We start from the raw sequence: 17,105 nt of genomic DNA on the forward strand, positions 1-17,105 counted from the left end.
AAAATCACAAATGTAACAGCTAACACCTTTTAAATGAATGACTGCCATGTGAGCTAGATGGCTTGCAGGATGAAAAAGGCTAGTCTTAGAACGGCCTGAGAACCCACTGAACGGTTTGGACAGTTGGACCCTATTTTCCTTGGAGGAAAATAGAAGTGGGACCTGAAAGCCAAGGTTGGTGTCCCTTTCATTGTCCCTCTACCTGGTGGAGGATTTGCCACTGGGATTGGATTCCCATCCTCTGAAATAAAAACTGCTGTTTGGGGACGTTTGGTTGGCTGGTTGCTTTTGTTTTTGCTTTTTGCTTGAGAAGGATGATGAGAAGGAAGGTGCTCCCCAGTGTCCTGGAAGATAGTCACTCAACAAGGCTTGTGCCCAGTAGCCCCCAGTCTGTACCATTCCCCCCAGCACTTATTAATCATCTGCAGCATACCAGATCCCACGCTCTGAACACCTGGGGGATTCTTTTTCTGTCTGTTCAATTCTCAACTCATTGCTCTGCTCCAAACTCAAACCCTTCCTACAGGGTCAGCGGAGCCTCTCAGCCCTGCATGGAGCAGACATGGTTGATGTTCTCCAGTCTGCACAGGCCACTGGACCTTCCTCCTGTAGACACAGGTCCGGACCCTCCTGGGTGGGGCTGGGTGGGGTGGTGGGGTCAGTTCTGCACAGGCCACTGGGCCTTCCTCCTGTAGGCACAGGTTCGGACCCTCCTGTGGCGGCTGGGTGGGGTGGTGGGGTCAGTTCTGCACAGGCCACTGGACCTTCCTCCTGCAGACACAGGTCCAGACCCTCCTGGGTGGGGCTGGGTGGGGTGGTGGGGTCAGTTCTGCACAGGCCGCTGGACCTTCCTCCTGCAGACACAGGTTCAGACTCTCTTGGGTGGGGTGGTGGGGTCAGCTCACTGCTTGCCTGCCTGGCCGGGGGCCCCTCAGGGTGAAGGAGTCTCACAGAGCAGTCTCTGGCTCTTTCTGAGTTCTGACCTCTTGGGAGGAGGGATGACACCCTCCTCCTCACTAGATGACTAGTTAGGATAGGCCTGAGCATCCCCACATTTGTTTTTTTTTGGCCCAGAGGAAAGTTCTTGCAAGCACCCTGGTGGGTTCACTCCCCAGGTGGAGAAAGCTCCTTCTCTGAGGCACGTGTCAACTGCTTTCCTCCAGCCCCTCCAGGCATCACTGGGGACATGGCAGGAGCAGTCAGCTAGAATCCTGTGTGATGTGCGGACGCTGCTGGGTGGTCCTGGTCCAAAGAATCTAAGGTCCCCAGAAGACTGACGGGAGGTGGCGTCCCGGTGGAAGGAAGGGTCACCTGGTAGTGAGGAAGTTTCTCACGCTGGCCGCAAGAGGGCAGTCGCCCCACGGAAGGGGCTGGCCTCTGGCCGGCTACCACATAATGCAATGGGAAGTCTGGAACTGTGTCTACCAAAGGCAGGAATGTCTGGTACTGTATCAGGAATGCTCACAGCCATGTGCAGCCTGACTCTTACAAAAGCCTGCGCATTCTGGTGCAGTCTTTCCTTCAAGCTGAGGATCAGTGGTTCTGGTCAGCCCACAGTGCACAGCCAGCCCCTGGCAGAAGCAAAGGCATCACCCAGGCCCTGCTTGCTCTGGGCAGCCTCGGTCCTACACACGTTCTCATATCACCCCAGAGGATGGAGCAGCATAGAGTCCCAGGAGTCAGTAGAGATTTGTGAGTGGAGGGTCCAGTTGGGACAGGACAGTGTCGCTGATCTGGTCCTCACCCTGCTCCTCACCTGACAAGCAGTTCTTCTTGTCCAGCCTCTTCAGAAACCCTGCTTGCAGTAAAGCCCTCCTCTAGGGCACCCTCTTCTTGACCTGGCCCTGCACCTTTCAAGTCCAAGACAGGTGCCCACGGGCTAAACAAACTGGATACCTGATCAGTACTCAGTGTAAACAGTGATGGTGGCTCCACATTCTGGGGGCTGCAGCTCTTGGACGGCCCTTCCCCTTCCCACATCTCTGCAAAGAGCACCCTCATCCCCCCAGTCCAGAGCATGACCCCGGAGAACATCTGCCCCTTGGTCTTCACACCTCATCTCTATGATGGTGCCTTGGCCTTCTCCCTGGGCTCAGGCATCTGGGATCTTCTGACTGTCTCTTTAAAGGACACAGCGTCAGGTCTTACCTGTGCTGTGCAGCCCTGAGTCTGCCTTGGCCTCCTGGGGAGGCAGGCCCCTGCAGCAACACTGATTGGGAACTGTGGTTCTCGGAGGGTCGGGGGATTAGGGTGTGGCTGGGAGTGTCCCCACCCATAGCTAGACCAAAGAGAACAGTTGGGACTTTCCAGTTCTCCACGGAAATTCATGGCTAATATTTCTCTGCTTGCCAGTGCACTCCCCAGCCAGGGCACCTGCATGCTCGAAGCCCTCCCCTAGGGCACCCTGTCCTTGACCTCGCCCTATATTTTTTCAAATCCACACCAGGTACCCGGCTGCTAAACAAACCGGACACCTGCTCAGTGCACGCATGCTGTAGGCAGGGCCATTGGCTCCAAATTCTGTTTCAGTCTTTGGGAATCCCCGGACCCTGTTCTTTAGCTCACTCCCACCATTCCTGCTGTGGAGGCAGCGCCCGTGCTCAGCGACCCTGCGCCACTGGCTTCCCACACACCCCCATTTTCAGGCTTCTCCTCACAGGGCAAAACGTGCCACCGAAACATCTGCTAGGAACAAGTTTATTACAAATAGGTGAGACAGGGCCCTGGAAGCAGTCGCACGTGTGGGGCTGAAAGGACATTACCAAAGCCAGGAGGTTATGTTTCTATGGTGCTTTAGTGGCATCGGCTTCTAATAAATCAGAGAGTAGAGTTCAGAGGGGAGGAATGATTCTGAGGGTGGAAAATCCTTTTTCCCTGTTGGGAGAGTGGCTCCTGTAGGCAGGGCCCTGGAGTCAGGGCGGGGAATCAAACTGCTGCCATGGCTTCTTACTCAGTCCTTACCAGCTAAGGATGGGCAGGGACCATGACCATCAAGTCTGACCACAGAGTGCGCAGACCCCATGTGTTCACTGATAAATGATAAGGGCACAGCTCCCAGGACAGGGGGTATTTGCCAGGCACAGGAGGGCCCGACTAGCCGGGGAACTTGGCCAGTCGGTGCCGGGCCTGTGCCAGCCGCGCCAGCCTCTCCTTTAGGAAGCGCCTCTTGTCACTGGTGTCGCTGCGTTCCTTCAGGAGCCAGCTGTAGGAATCCTTGTCCTGCAGGAGCTGCAGCAGCCCCTTCTGCAGCTCCTGGCCGTACGTCTGCAGCACGAAGAACTGGATGATCAGAGGGAGGTGGCTGGACAGGCGCTTGCTGGCCTCCTGGAGGGAAGAGCAGTTCACAGGGGGTGAGGCCCGCAGGACTGCACCGCGCCAGCCTTGGGGCACCTAGATTCCCAGTGAGGGGATCTCCATGGGGCAATGTCCCTCCCTGGAGGTTTCAGACCTTCCCCTGTCCTCTGTGTGGGTGGCTGAGGGTCACCGCACACGAGCACAGCGTGTTCTGGCTCCCAGCCAGACCTGCACCTGGGATCCTGGTTCCCAGACACCCTGCATCTGAGCTCCGCACCCCACCCGTCAGGTGGGGACTTCTGATGGAGGAGGGGGACACATGCTGTAACAAGGGAAGCTGGCACAGAGACTGCATTTCAAAATTACTTACAACTCTGCCAAAAAGATTCCGCGGCTTTGCTTTTATCAACATTAAAATTATTTACCAGAAAAGACCCCGGTTTTCATAAGGCACAGGAGGGAGCCCCTGAGGCACGTGTGTGCAGACCCAGGCCCCAACTGTTCACGGCGCACATTCTCTCTTTCCCAGGTTCGCTGACCTCTCAGGAAGCTCACCTGTAGTGGTGGCTCTCTGTGCCTCTGGCCCCTTCTCCATAAAATACGGACCAGATCAGCACTGGCCCCACAGAGGGTAACAAAGTTTGAATGAGTTAAAGCCACAAGTTCAGAAAGATATCAGACCTGGAGAAGGCACCCAGTGAAAGTTAGTGGAGCCAGCTGGTGAGACAGAGGGGGACACAGCACACATTCCAAGCAAGGAAAGGACAGGAGCACCACTGAATGTTGACAAAGGAAAGGGGACAGGAACTAACAGAAGGAAGGTGCTCAGGAGAAGCCACCCCACCTGCAGAGAGGGAGCTCCTGAGGAAATCCCCCAGCCGGAGCCGTGAAACTTACAGACAGTGAGGGTATGTAGGGGTGTGCAGCGTCAAGCTCATAGACAGAAATCACATCTACTGCCACCACCTCAAGGTAACATGGGAGAAAAGGTTCCTTCACGGCAGATACAACAATGAGAAAATAAGGGCCTGGCGTGGTGGCTCACGCCTGTAATCCCAGCATTCTGGGAGGCTGAGGTGGGTGGATCGCCTGAGCTCCGGGATTTGAGACCAGTCTGAGCAAGAGTGAGACCTTGTCTCTAAAAGCAGCCAGGCATTGTGGCAGGTGCCTATAATCTCAGTTACTCAGGAGACTAAGGCAAGAAAATTGCTTGAATCCAAGAGTTTGAGGTTGCTGTGAGCTATGACACCATAGTGCTCTACTGAGGGTTATAGAGTGAGGCTGTGTCTCAAAAAGAAAAAAAGAAAATATGTAGGTATAAACCCCAGAGATGTGCACTGCCTACACAAAGAAAACTTTGATACACTCCTGAAATCTTACCCCCAAAAGAATGTCTTGAAAATGGAGAGACCCAGAATACCCGTGGACAGGGGCCTTGGTATCAGGAAGATGTCCACTTTCCCTGCAGAGATGTGTGCCGTGAGTGCAGCCCCACTGAACACACCAGCTCCTCTCTGTTCAGAAGAAACTGGGTAAGCTAATTCTAAAATAAAAATATGCAGAAAACTTCTACATGAAAAGAAGTGGGGGCCCAGACACGCAGCTCTATTCACAACAGCCAGAAGGTGAAAATCCATCCATGTGTCTGTGGATGAAAACAATGTGGTAAACATATCAACGGATTGTCATTCTGCCTTCAGAGGATCAAGACTCTGCCCCATTCACGCTACAAGGAGGATGAGGCTGGAAGACATCATGCTGAGGGAAAAAAGCCAGTTAAAAGTGACCGACACTGTGTGACTCCGCCCAGATGGCATCCTGAGGGGAGTAAACTCCACAGAGACCGGAAGTGGAAAGGTGGGTGCCGGGGCTGCAGAGGGCTGGGGAGTTAGTATTTCATGGGAACAGAGTATCAGTCTGGGGAAAAAAGAAAGTTCTGGAGATAGATGGTGGGGATGGTTGCGTGACAGTGTGAATGCACCTGATATCTCTGAACTGAACACTTAAAAATAGTTAAGATGGCAAAATCTATGTGATAAATATTTTAGCCAGATAAAAAATGAAGAAAGAAAAGATGTGGGGGCCATGTGGCTACACTGGCTGTGCTGGGTAGTGAAACACTGCATAGAGTTTATATATAACTGTAGGTAGACTGTGACCACATTGATACTGACCAAGAACAGAAGCCCAGCAGACCAGGAGACAGGTCTAGACAAAGGCCAGCACTTAGAAGGGAAGAGAGTGAGCAACGGGCCTGTCACTGCCGTGGGGACAAGACGGCCCTTGGTGGCCGGTGCTGGGCCCAATGCTGAGCCATCCGGATCCCGCCTCATTCTTGACATCCGATCATTCCAAATGGATCACAGGTGCAATACAAAACTTAAAATAATAAATTACTTGAAGGAGCTATCATGCAATTGTTTATGATCTCAGAGAGGAAAAGTCCTTTTCAGGTGTGACCAAGAAACACAGAAGCCCAAAAGAAACAACTATATAATCCAACCCACAAGTCTGGAAAACTTCAACATAGTGTAAACCCACCACAGACAGAGTCACAGGGAAAATGATAAAATTTGGTGTTTTTCATCCTGTCAGCTGAAAGACCTTGCGGACAAAAAGGAGTTTTTCCTGAGGTAGGAGAAATCCAGTCAGTGGACTCCAGCCCCACAGCCCCATACGCCAGTTCCTTGGAATATATTTCTTTACATACATACGCCCTATTGGTTTTGCTTCCCTGGTGCCGATACATGGGAATTTCCACTCTAGCAATTTATGTTTCCAGATACCTGATGTATCAACAAGGCTATTCAGGTCAGCATCCCTGCTTCAGCCCAGAGGCCAGAAAGAAACTGTGCCCCATATGGCAAAATATATGTTATAAATATTAACATATAGATCCATTAATAGGGGCCTGGGGCTCAAACATTGTCTGTGAGACGGTGCACTTGGCAGCTGTCACACAAAGAACCAGGTGGCCCCTGGGAACCGAAGCCAACAGAAGAGGGTGCAGGGCAGCCTGTGCACTCCACTAACGGTGGTGTGAAAGTGATTCTTAAAAATGCACACGCAGGGGCGTGTCTAACGCATGGATTTGCCTTAGGAGGACAGAAAGTGGGAGAAGGGCTGGTTTCTGGGGACGGGAGCCACCTGGGTCTGGTGGGCTTGGCTGAGACTCACTTTCTATTGTCGCTCACTCTACCTTGTGGATTTTATGCGCCTGTGTGCCTTAGCTGCTCATTCTAAGAGGCGATGTGAGCAGCAGACTGGTGTTGAGCTCAGCTGTCTTACCCCTACATGGCTGCACTCAGCGTGCACCCCTCCCAGTGTCTGCAGGAGGCCAAGTCTGCCTTAGTGCGGTCTCTATCCGGCAGCATGGGTGTCTTCCGAGAGCCCACGAGAACTGAGGACTCGGGCCACACCCAGACCTGCAACCAGCACTGACTCCAACATGATGCCCAGGAGGCATGGGCACGCAGAGTGAGAGCACTGCCTTGAAGCTGCCAAAGAGCGCCCTGATGCCCACAGGGGCTCTCCTGGGCTGTATGTATATTCACTGCCTCCTGTCCCAAGGTGAACCAGATGTCTCTGTCATGTTATCTGCCATCACAGTGTCAGTTGGACAGCCTCCCCTTGGTGTCTGAGGAATTTACCCACACCCGTCTCATGGAATAGCCACTAAATTTTGAGGAGGAGACACCATTTGACAGAGAAGAAAGCCAAGGCTCAGAGAGGCTAAGTAACTTGGCCAGGGCCACACAGCCCGTCAAATGCAGCTGTCGATGGCTTTAGGCCACAGGCTCTTCTATGGAGGCGAATAGCTGAACAGTGGAGGTGACTGATGGTCAACTACAGAGAGAAGAGACTGAGGAGAGAGGGACAAACGGAAGGAAAGGTAACACCCCGCCGACCTACGGTGTCCGCAGAGACTCACCTGGTGGTAGGCCATCAGGTGCTGGAAGATCTCTGCCATGGAAGAGTCTTGAGAGTTTTCTGAAAATATCTGAAAGTTCACACTACCGAATTTCTTACTCTTCTTTTCTTCCTCCGCGTCCTCCCCGCGGACCTTCTGCAGTGCGCCCCTGTAGTCCTGGTCCTGGCAGTAGACAATCTGCTCCATCTGGAAGTGAAGCCGAATTGACTTCTCTGCTTCTTTTTCTTTTTCTATTCTGAGGTCTTCGATTTTGGACTATGGTAAAAGAGAAGCACAGCTCAATTTCCCTCCAGAAGCAAATCCCCGAGTCATAGGAAATGAGGTCATCTGGAAAAGCCGGCGCACATCAGGTTGCCCAGCTGGAACAGAAGACCCACGTGGCTCCCGTCCCCGGAAGCCAGCCTTTCTCCGACTTTCTGCCCTTGTAGGGCAAATCCATGCATTGGACATACCCTGCGTGTGCATTTTAGAATCGTTTTCACACCGCGGTTAGTGGAGTGCGCAGGCTGCCCTGCACCCTCCTCTTCTGCTGGCCCTGGGCGGGACTCATGTGAGACCAGGACCCCTCCTGGGGCCTGGGAACCTAGCGGACTCTGTCCTCAGTCCCATGACTTGGCTTCTTTCTCTTCTCTTTTAGGGGCTCCACACTTGGTGGTGAGGAGTGTCATACCCGTCAGGGGCACACAGGGAGAAGAAGGGGGTACAATTTAAGCCAGTCAGATTCTGTGCTCCCCATTCCTGGGGTTTAGGGACACCAGCTGCCAAAAAGCCAAGGAGGAACGATGCTGACAGAGCACCTGCGCCCCAGATTGGTGACCAGCACGCACCGTGCACAGTGCTGGGTGTGCCCTAAACACTGCCTGAGTCCATCAGACCTTTTCCAGACACATCTCACGGCGGAGGCTGGTGCAGGGGCACGTCCCAAGACCTCCAGCTCAGGGATGTCAGTGGATGTCACCCCCAGCTCTGCCGGGGACTCCCATACTGAGGGCAAATGAGTCTGGTCTCGTGGCCCAGACTGTCCCCATGGCTGTGGGAAGAGGGAGTGTCTCATTTTCTCTTGGCTCTTTCTTTACTCTCAAAAGATACTTTTTTTAGACTTAGCTTCCTCAAGGAGTTTCTGGATTTGGGGCCACTTTCTCTAGATGTGACCATCTTCTACACTCTCACTCATGGGTGGCTCTCTCATTTCCATTCATTCATTTTCTCTGCCTTTCTTTATTGCTTTTAACTAGACATCACCGGTATCATCATGGGTAAAATTCATGCGTGAGCCATATTATTTGCTTCTCTAAATATATACAATAAAGTTGAAATGATCTTAATCCAAGATATCTGTTTTCTAGTATCAGGCTTCATTTTTTTTTTTTTTTTATAACACATAGTTTTATATGTTTTACTTGGTTTTACCTTGGTAGTTCTGTGGAGGTTGAAAAATTCTTCAAAACTTTTTATTGAAACATTTGTGAAAGCTGTTCGGACCATATCTGATGAAAGAGAGAAAAAGAGTTCAGTATTGGTAGGAATGTTTGTACTTGTTTTAGATAGTGAAAAAAATACGATGATAAAATGGTAAGAAACAAAGTCTCCCCCCACCCCCTTCTCCTTTACCATAAAAAAGGAAGGCATGTTCTTTTGTTTAAGAACCTACTGGAAGAAATTTAAAACCTAAATGTTTCCTGGTATATATTTATTGACATTTGAACTTTTTCTTCTACATATAAGTAGTTGCAAAATATGTGATTTCTGGGAAATTATAAATATAATAATATTTAAATAAAACTGCCGAATCACTCTTAAATATGTATATCAGTGGAATCTGAATGCCCGTATTATCCACTTGAAAAGAAATATAAGAATAAGCTCTTATTTAGATAAAAAAGAACATTATTCATCTTTTATTTCTGAAGCTCGTATTTCTAGTCTACTTCCTTACAGAATTTTTATTGTACAGTATATTTATGTTGGAATATATTTTATTGATATTCATGTCATATATTTCTAGAACAGAAGGTATATCTATGTATATTTTAAAACCGTTTTGTATATAAAGCTCTAAGTATGAGAAACTTTCTTCTGGAGTCGATTAAGAGTGTATACTTGACCAAAGCAACACAATACAGATTTTGGTGTATAATTACAAAGCCTAAAAGGTAAAATTTTATTGGAAATACAAATGCTTTTTTTTTTTAGTTTCAGATTAATGCGAGGGTCACATGGATTGCGTTTGTTAGACGATGTTCAAGCCATACGGCTGTCGTGAGGGTGTCTCAGCTCTAGTCTGTGCATCTGTGAATGCTTATTAGTTGTTGCTGCAATGAGCCAGCTGAGTAAGGATGCTGGCAGTCAAGGACACGAGGAAGAAAAGCGATTCAGTGATGTGGAAACTGAGGCAGCAAAGCACTGCAGGAAGGACGCGGTCCATGGTACAACGTCTCCTACCTGCCTGGGACAAGTCACGGCCTGCTGGTTCCTGCAGCTCTTTGGAACACTGGAGCACGTCTGCATGGACAGTTACCTAATTACTGGGTTTGTGTCTCAGAAATTTCACATAAGCAGGGCACCCTGAGAGTGAAGTGACAAGGCAGTGGCACGGGGGCAGGTGCAGCATGACAGCAAATACATGCCGGGTCTCTGTCCCAGTTCCTGACACAGGGCTCCTAAGTCCCTTGGAATTTGCTCAATCTCTGGTGGACAGCCCTTGGTGAGCCCCTTGGGAGCTTCAGGGTGAAGGCTGACCACTAGAAAGACCAGGCCACAGCTACAAGCTCAGAGCATTCAGGGAGGGGAAGGGACCAGGAGATGGGTTAACAACCCATCAGTCCTCCGGAACGGAGCCACCACCAAGTGCTGAGAGTGGCGAAGTGCGTCCCGTGCCACGAGATTGGTGCAGCCCAACTCCCTGGGGACAGATGCAGGACTCTCCTGGACCTGGCTGCTCATTGTGTCTGTAATATCCTTTATAACAAACCAGTAAAGGTCAGTCAGATCTGTGAGCTGGGCTACCCAGTGACGCACCTGAGGAGGGGGTCGCAGGAACCCTGACTTACAGATGGCTCAGTCTGGAGTTTGGGAGGTGTGGGACTTCAGATTGGCGTCTGTAGTTGGGGACAGTCTTGTGGAACCCAGTCCTTTATCCGTGTGTGTACTGAGTCTGTGCTGACTCTGGGGACTTAGCGTCAGGATTGAAGTAAGCTACTGAACGCCAAGTAGGCATCTGGAGAAGCAGAGAATTGCTTGCTGGTGACAGAAAGCTCTGAAGTTTGCTGTTGGCTTTGGTTCCAATTTCTCCCTGCCCCAGAAACAAAACAACTAAAAGTGAACGGCGAGCTCACCCGTCACCACATGCAGCATGTCAATGGCTGGCTCCTCCAGGGTTTTGATTTGCTGTTTCACGATGCTCTCAAATGTCTTGTAATTCACAAATCCTGGCAGCTCTCTGCCACGGTACTGATTTTCAAATCTGTACATCTTTCTACTTATAATTTCATGACCTACAGTAGGAAGGAATAACTCTGAATTATTTTACAAAAATAATCTTGCAGATTTTCTAAACACAATATCCTTCTGGACATCTTGAAAATATAATTGGTGAGAAACAAAATCATCAAATCAAACCTGACCTGCAAATTGCAAAGTAATCAGGGGTTGTAATGAAGAAATAGGTCTTAAGATAATGGTCCTTAGTCATGTCAAGCTGGGGAGCTAGAGCCAGGGTAAGATGACAGAAATCAGCAAATACGGCAATTTACAGCAAAACGCACTCATTTTTTTTTTTTTGAGACAGAGTCTCACTTAGTCACCCATGGTAGGTGCTGTGGTGTCTTAGCTCATAACAACCTCAAACTCTTAGGTTCAAGTGATCCTCTTGTCTCAGCCTCCCGCACAGCTGGGACTACAGGCTTCTGCCACAACACCCAACTATATTTTAGAGACGGGGGTGGGGGTGGGGGGTGGTGGTGTCTTGCTCTGGCTCAGGCTGGTCTTGAACCTGTGAGCTCAAGCAATCCACCCACCTTGGCCTCCCACGTGCTGAAGACACACTCTTGAAAAGATAACTTGAGTATAAACTTTTGTAAGTCCAATTTATTTTTGCCAAAGAAATCGTATCATAATATTACGTTAAAGAATATCAAAATAGAATATTACACAGAATTGTGTGCCCTTTAAAATGCAGAAATGACCGTGAACGCTACCTGGAATGAGCCACACATTGACTATTTATGCCCTGTGGAAAGCAGAAAGTGTTTGTAAATTCATTGGGATAACACAGCGACCAGGCACATGGAGCTGGGCTACTGGGACACAGTATCGCTCTGACTATGTAAGATGTTCCATGTTTCCTCATACTTTTGGAGTTATTTCTACTCCCAACCACCTAGGATTTCCACCAGGGGTAGGAATTCAGAAGACCTCTGGTTCCTCTTTTGCAGAAAGTGACCAGGGATAGCTGTCTGATCCCTTTTTCTTGGTCAAGTGATATTTTCCCGTGGGAATATTTTTGTTGAGATATCATTCACATATTAAAAAATTCACCCTGTTAAAGGGTACAATTCAGTGATCTTCGTTATGCTCATAAAGTGTGCAACCACCCCCCCCCCCTCCAATTCCCTAATGTTTCTGTCTTCTCAAGGAACACCTGCACCCATCAGTGGTCGCTCCCCGTTTTCCCCGCCCCGGCCCCAGGAGCCACTGCTCTGTTCTGGACATTTCCTGTTAACAGACTCACACAATGCGTGGCCCTCTGTGACCCACTCCTTTAACTCAGAGTGACGTCTGACTCACCTATGTGGCAGGATGGATCAGTGTTCTGTGCCTTTCTATGGCTGCAAATATGCCACTGTCTGGTGTGATGGACCGAATTGTGTCCCCCCGCCAAATTCAAGTGGTGAAGTCCTAATCCCCCAGCACCCCAGGATGTGACTATTCAGAAGGAGGCTCTTTAAAGAGGTGATCAAATTGAAATAAGGTCATTAGTGTGGGCCCTCGCCCAACCTTGCTGGACTAGGACACAGACACCCACAGGGACAATGCCGTGAGGACACAGCCGGGAGACACCATCCACCAGGTAAGAGAGAGGCCCCAGAAGAAAACAAACCTGCTGACACCCTGACCTGGGATTCCAGCCTCCAGAAGGTGAGCTACTACATTTCTGTTTTTAAGCCCGGTCTTGGTGCTTGGTTACAGCAGCCTAGTAAACCAGTGCGCATACCAGAGCGCTGTCGTCCATTCCCAAGTTGACTGATATTTGGGCTTAGTGATATGGAACAGATCAAAAGTGGCTTTTGTGTCACCAGATCATTATTGAGGCCGCCCTCTTCACCAATGCACCCGCTTCCTCTCTCTCCACCCGACATACCAGGTGTACGATGGCACCTGACTGCCATGGTCTGAAGGTCTGTGTCCCCCCAAATTCACATGTTAAAGCTGAACCGCAATGTGAAACTTAACCTTCAGAGGTGGGGCAATATTCCCTTTACTCTGATTGTCTGCAGTGAACCCACAGCATCTCTGAGGAAGGAATGATCAGGTCGTGAGGGCTCGGAAGGACACCCTATCTCACTGTGCTGTCTTTACAGCAGCTCACAGGCCCTGGGGTTGTTACAAACTGAAGGTTTGAGGCCACTCTGAGTTGAGCAAGTCTGTTGGAGTGCAAGTCTGTTGGAGTCGTATTCCCAAGAGCAGGTACTCACTTTGTGCCTCTGTGTTGTAATTTTTAGCAATAAAACATTTTTAAAGTACAAACATTTTTGAGCTGTAATGCCATTACTGCACCCTTAGACTGCAGAATAGAATAAATATAGCTTTATATGCAACGGGAAGCCAAAAAACTTGTGTGGCTGTGTTAGTGCAATATTTGCTTTACTTTGATGGTCTGCAGTGAACCCACAGCATCTCTGAGGAATGCCTATAACATCCTCATAATGAGGACCTCGCTTGCCTCACGTGCCACCTGGGGACGTGGCAGGATGATGCCATCGCTGAAGCCGAGACCACCAAATCTGCCAGTGCCTTGATCTTGGACATTTCAGCCTCCAGAACTGTGAGCAAGGGATTTCTTTTGGTTATAAATTACCCAGTCTAAGGCATTTTGCTAGAGCAGCTCAAAGGGATTAAGGTACTCACTTTCTTGGAAATTCTTTTCTATTAAAATGCTCCATTTGCGGAACTCATTTCGGAGTTTGGTGAACAGCCGAGTGTCATCCTCCCCGACATTTTCCTCCCCTTGGACTAATGCAGTGATGTCCTGGTTAAATGCATTAATTTTCTGCCGGGATGAAAAACATCAGTATAAGCAGAGCTGAGGGGGGTTGGAGGTCATGTTTGCTGAGGGTGAGGGGGCTGTTCTTCGCCTCGTTAGGGGCCCACTGTGGAATCTGGGAGGGGAGTGGCTTTGGCACCACAAGGCCCCACCCTTCCCCCTACTGCCTTGGGGATCTGGGTGAGTGCTCAGGACTGAGTCAAAGACAAAGAGTCAAGAAGGTGAAACGTGACACGGGTACTGCTGACTCTGCCCACCACGCCCACCACGCCCTGCCTGCTGGGACTACTGTGGACTAAGCCTGTGGATCCGCTTTGAAGGAGCAATGAAGATGCTCCAGGCATGTGATTCTCCTGGAGGAGGTTAGCGACACTCACCTCTATCAGGAAGAACATTTTTTCATTCTCATCTTCAGGTATATCCACGCCATATTTTTGTAACTCCTCTGTTATTTTCTGGTGACTTTCCTTAATTTGATTTTCTAAAAAAGGCAGAGATTTCTGAAGAAAATAAAAAGAAAATATAAATACGGACAGGGAATGAAAAGGACGCCTCCACCTCCTTCTGAGTAGCCGCAGGGTCTGTCTGACTTCCCAGGTTCCTCTAAAGGGGGACACTTTCCAGGTGGAGAAAGGGGACAGTGGGACCTTGTTTTATATCCAAGTTTCCTGCCCATGCGACACTTTCTTCCCACTGCTGTGTAAACAGCCTCACAGCCACGCTGTGGTAAAGACACCCACTTTGTGTTGTTGCCAGGTAAGCGGAGGAGCAGTTCCTCCTGGGATCACATCACAGAAGATCCCTGCAGGGATTAGGAAGATCCACCTGCCTACTATGCTCTGAAGAGGTGGCAGTTGGGACAATTTGAGATTCAATAACTCTGAATGTTTTCAACAAAGTTATTGGGGACTGGTGCTTCTAACAATACAGTGACTGCCTATGCTGGTACACTCTGCCATGGCAAACTTCTAAAAATGGCTAAAATCTTAAAACTGTCCCTTTAAATGTATCAGGGAGCTAGCAAGTTAATAAGAGATCTTCAGAGGCTAAAGCCAAGTGACTGCCACCTCCCAGAGACTCCAGAACAAAGCATCAATGATGCCAGATTCGGCCTCAAGGGCATTTATCTAAGTGGGAAAATGTGAACTTGAGTCTATGAGCCTGACTTGGTGCTGAAGGCAAAACATCAATCCCCACGCTTGCTTGAGGTGGGGACTGGAACAAAGGAACATCCTCTTTCTGCATAAAGGTGGAGTCTAGCAGGCTCTGCTCTCATCATCACAACCGGCTGAGAACCCTGAGCTCCACCTGCACTCCTGGCACAGCATGGAAGACCTTGAACTCTGGCACTGAGTTGAAAATTTGAAAAAGCAATAGATTGTGTTCAAGCAGATTTGAAAAAAACAAAACACACTGAGAGCTTTTATTTTAAGCTTTTAGAAATGAAAAATATGTTCATTACAATTGCTAAGACGTTGTAATGAACATATTGGTGGTTGGTAATGAGAGTCAATTAGTAGGGTGTGCATAAGATTTAAGATTTAAGCACATAGAGTCCATCACCACACCCAAGGATCCTCCTACAAGCAGCATCCACACCACCCAGGGGCGTGCCAGAAATCAGAATCTCAGGCCTCACTCCACATCCACTGACTCTGAAAATGCCTCTTAACAAGATCCCCAGTACATTTATGTGCACAGCAGCACTTGAGAGGCCAGCGAGGTCCAGCTGTGTGCGTGTGGGAGTCTTTTCAGAGAGCAGATGGCTCCACGTGTGCTTACGCTGATGTGCATGATGAGCTCCGTGGTGAGTCTCTCTGCCAGGCAGGGGACCGTGGCCTTTCCTTCCTCCAGAAGATCCCTAGGAGGGAACGCAGGATGAGACTTCCATCTCCACACAGCCAGAACACACAAGTCTGCACCCCATGGTGGGGAAGTCAGGTGGTCACCTACAACTGAAGGGAAGGCCTTTCCACTGGCACCCAACAATCTCCAGACGAGTATTGCAGAGAATTATGACTGCCTTTTAGTAATCTCAAATATTTCAATGACAATGCAATGATCTCTTCCAGGTGATACAATAAATGTGTGTCATGACATCTGACCATAGAATTGATCTTCATAAAAATACACATACACACCTAGAGATGTTTTCCTCCCACGTATGACATATATATACACCATGGATTTATCTATCGTCTATCTAAATAGACTTTATGAACATACATTGCCGCTTATTTACATGAGTGTGTGGATAAATAATGGAGGAGACACTTGTCCAGTGTAGGAGTTTACACCCTGAGCTGCTTGGCTGCTCTACGTAGCCAAGAAACCCCATAGAAAATCCCTATGGGGTTTCCTACACGTTAAAGAATTTTTTGTATAAAGGGCAGCAGGAAGGTATGAGCTTATGTGCCCATTTGCTAGAGTTTCTATACCTGCCAATATTATGAAAATTTGTGGGAAACGACCTAGAACATAAAACTGACCCTTTTAACAATTTTTAAATGTATAGTTTGGGGGTATTAGGCATACTCACGTTGCTGTGTGATTGTCACACCATCCATCTCCCGAACTTTCTCATCTTCCCAAACTGATATTCTGCCCCCGTTAAACACTGACTCCCCTTTCTCTCCCCTGCAGCCCCGGCACCCACTACTCTACTATCTCCCTGACGCTGAGGACACTCCGGGTCCCATGCAGGTGACCTGGAGCGTGCTCATCTCTGGTGCCTGGGCTACTTCATTTAGCATGAAGTCCTCGGGTCAATCCATGTGTGATGTGTGTCAGAATTCCCTTCCTTTCCAAGCCTGAACAGTATTTCATTTTATGTACAGACCACATGTTTTTATATTTTTTTGAGACAGAGTCTTACTTTGTCGCCCTCGGTAAAGTGCCTTTGGCATCGTAGCTCACAGCAACTTCCAACTCTTGGGCTCAAGCTATCCTCTTGCCTCATCCTCTCAAGTAGCTTGGACTACAGGTGCCACCACACACCAGGCTATTTTTAGAGACGGGGTGTCACTCCTCTTCAGGCTGGTCTCCAACTCCTGAGCTCAGGTGATTCCCCCCCCTCAGCCTCCTGCTAGGATTACAGGCATGAGCCACGGTGCCCAACCTCAGACCACATTTTTTATCGACTGATGGACACTTGAGTTGTTTCACCTCTCGGCCATTGTGACCAGAGCTGCTATGCAGGACGGTGTGTGAGTATCTGTTTGACACCCCTGTAATTCTGAGTAGATTTTTCTGCAGGCTTCTGGGACAGCTAAACCCAAGAAATGTTCATAACTCTACAAATTCTCATTGTTTTAAATTTCATCAACTTACTCATCTTTTCCTTTCACAAAAAATTTTACCTTTGGCATGAGGGTATTCACCAAGGGATATAAACTATCTGTCTGTATTTGCTTTGAGGGTGTTTATGGCTTCATTTTTATATTTAATTTTAAATTTCAACTGATATTAAGGGCACTATGTAAATGTTTCCCCAAATACTAAGCAATCATCCCAGTGCCACTGGTTGATAATCAAACTGACACAACCAGTTCATTTGAAATGTGGAATTTACTGTGTGTCAAATATATACGTAGTGGGGACTATTTCTAGGCTTTCTAC

At 48.8% G+C, this 17,105-nt stretch overlaps 1 protein-coding gene across 1 annotated transcript in view; it reads right to left on the reverse strand.

Annotated features, from left to right (window-relative positions):
- Positions 1–2,664: 2,664 nt before the first annotated feature.
- MX1 (MX dynamin like GTPase 1) overlaps positions 2,665–17,105 on the reverse strand; it is a 30,278-nt gene continuing 15,837 nt past the window's right edge. The window contains exons 10-16 of the mRNA XM_053564822.1: positions 15,270–15,348; positions 13,865–13,987; positions 13,352–13,493; positions 10,561–10,719; positions 8,636–8,712; positions 7,226–7,480; positions 2,665–3,324 (exon numbers count right to left, since the gene is read on the reverse strand). Of these exons, the coding sequence (XP_053420797.1) occupies positions 3,094–3,324; positions 7,226–7,480; positions 8,636–8,712; positions 10,561–10,719; positions 13,352–13,493; positions 13,865–13,987; positions 15,270–15,348 (1,066 nt within the window). The 3' untranslated portion in view covers positions 2,665–3,093. The remainder of the gene's footprint in view (positions 3,325–7,225; positions 7,481–8,635; positions 8,713–10,560; positions 10,720–13,351; positions 13,494–13,864; positions 13,988–15,269; positions 15,349–17,105) is intronic.

The sequence above is a fragment of the Nycticebus coucang genome, chromosome 16 (genome assembly GCF_027406575.1).
Source record: "Nycticebus coucang isolate mNycCou1 chromosome 16, mNycCou1.pri, whole genome shotgun sequence".
In the NCBI taxonomy this organism is placed as follows: Eukaryota; Metazoa; Chordata; class Mammalia; order Primates; family Lorisidae; genus Nycticebus; species Nycticebus coucang.